This window comes from Protobothrops mucrosquamatus, unplaced genomic scaffold (genome assembly GCF_001527695.2).
Source record: "Protobothrops mucrosquamatus isolate PMUCROS unplaced genomic scaffold, P.Mucros_1.0 scaffold8398, whole genome shotgun sequence".
Lineage (NCBI taxonomy): Eukaryota > Metazoa > Chordata > Lepidosauria > Squamata > Viperidae > Protobothrops > Protobothrops mucrosquamatus.
The window spans coordinates 5511-7683 of record NW_015394194.1 but is presented as its reverse complement, the minus strand read 5'-3'; the positions used below and the strand labels follow the sequence as shown (position 1 = coordinate 7683).

Here is a 2173-nt window from a genome sequence, read left to right as displayed (position 1 = left end):
GTCACGTTCTTTCCGGATCCTTCAACAGATCACAGGCACTGAACGTAGTAAGTATCTAAAGAAGATAATTATCTATAGCTCAGGGTTAAACTATATAGTTCTTGGTGCTCTTTTAACTTGGTCATTTGCTTGCAGATGTTTCATTATCCAACTAAGTAATGTTATACAAGTGTGCTTTCAGGTTCAGCTTATGATCACATACTCACAGGCCACACTCAATCCCCAATCAACTGAACACTGAGGCACAAACACAGAGGCCCAAATACACCCAGTGAATTTAAAGTAACAGCAAACTTTTACTGATATATTTTTGCTCTTACACAACGCATGCTCTCTCATCCACCCTTACCCAGCATCCACTATTAGGTTGCCACGCACTACCCAGAGGGATGGAAGCCACCAAGTCTGGGATCCAAAAAACGACTCAAGTAGACTGGGCAGGTTTCAGGACCTCTTTTTATCCCCTAGAGCAGGGGTGTCAAACTCAATTTCATTGAGGGCCGCATCAGTATTGCGGTTGCCCTCGGGGTGGGTGTGGCCAAGGTGGGTGTGGCCTACTGGTGGGCATGGATGGAGTGGGTGTGGCCTACTGGGTGGGCATGGCCAGCTCTACATCGTTCGCGTCAAGGGTGCCTGTGGGGGCCTGGGCAGGAGTGGGATAGATCTGAGGGTCTCTGGAAGAAGGGGCAAGCACAAAGGCATGGTCCATTTCTTCATTCCTCACAAAGGGTGACACCTCCCCAGCATGCACCCAGGGGGCGGGGCCAACACAGCAGGGGCTGGTTTCTTGCTGTTTCTAGATGGCCTTGTGGAGCTAAGACTAAATACATTTCAGCATAGATGGCCACCACAAAATTGTACATTGGCTCCCGGATGGCCTGGACCAGGGCCAAGGCAGCGGGGGCTGTTCCCTCACTGTTTCCAGGATGGCTTCGCGTGACCACTTCACGGACCGCATCCGGCCCCCGGGCTTTATGTTTGATATGTCTGCCCTAGAGTTTATGGAGAGGGGCTTTCCATGCAGGCCCAACTCCTTTGTTGGTGAGACTTGGGGAGGGGCTTGCCATGTGCTCAAACCCAACTTTTGTCCTTTTGTTCTTTAATGACTTGGTTCCAGTGGTAGGATTCAGCTGTTCACACCACTTCTGCAGAACTGGTAGCTAATTTTTTGTTGCCCAGGCCCAGAGTGGACTTCCAGAAGCGGCATCCATACAGAGAACCAGTTGTTCACATATTTGAATCCCACCACTGCTTGGTTCCTTTCCCTGAGGGAGCTTTTTCTAACTTTTGTCCACCCTGGTTACATGCCGTCGCCACATTTAGGAATGGTGGCTTTGGCCTAGTCTCACAGTAACATCATCATCATGTTATCTGGTTGAATAATGAAACATCTGTAAGCAAATAACCAAGCTCAAAGAGCACCAAGGACTACAGAGTAATAACTAGTCAGTACAATAATATAGAACTGATGACTCACACATATGCTATATATCTATATATTTACGCATTTTACTTTGGGGTTTTTTTCAGTAAAAATTAAATATCTAGGCGGACTTCTTGCCAGGGTTAGACAAATCTGTTGATTTCTTCACTTTCTTATTTTTCTCACTTTAAAATTTAATTCAGCCTATTTCCACATGATTAAGATTTTTTTTAAAAAATGCATAAAGAGTAGTAGTTCAGCTTTGAGAATCCTCCAGGAAAAAAAGAATTCATTAACTCATTCATATTCTCACCCTTTATCATTAATGCTGTATAAATATAATAATCTAAAAGTGGTATTTTTACTTTTTAATTCAAAGGAATTAGTAATGAAATATAGCAGCATTGTATATTTGGCCAAGTTTGAATGGTAAAGAACAAAATAGTAATAAATATGTGAGAAATTAATTCTGTGACCCTGGTAGGACTTTGAACTTAAGTTCTTTTCATGAACTACAGAGCCGATATTTTGAAAGTGGGAAAGTTTTGTGTCTGTTTTGTGTCTCCGTTTGGCCTTGTTTTGAAAGACCTAAGGGGATTAAACATCACCCCCCCCTCTATGCCACGGACTCCCTTGTTCGGACTATGTATACGAAGACGGCCCTGCTGGCCCTGCGCGATTCACCCCTCGCGCAGGCCTGGCCCAGGAACATCTCGGGGGCCTACCTCGAGGATGGGGTGTGGAACCCCG

General features: G+C 45.1%; 1 protein-coding gene across 1 annotated transcript in view; it reads left to right on the top strand.

Moving 5' to 3' along the window:
* Positions 1–2173, top strand: part of LOC107300773 (PDZ and LIM domain protein 5-like) — a gene marked incomplete at its 3' end in the record, with an annotated part of 10637 nt that overhangs the window by 4303 nt on the left and 4161 nt on the right. Inside the window, exon 5 of the mRNA XM_015830065.1 lies at positions 1–47. Within this exon, the coding sequence (XP_015685551.1) occupies positions 1–47 (47 nt within the window). The remainder of the gene's footprint in view (positions 48–2173) is intronic.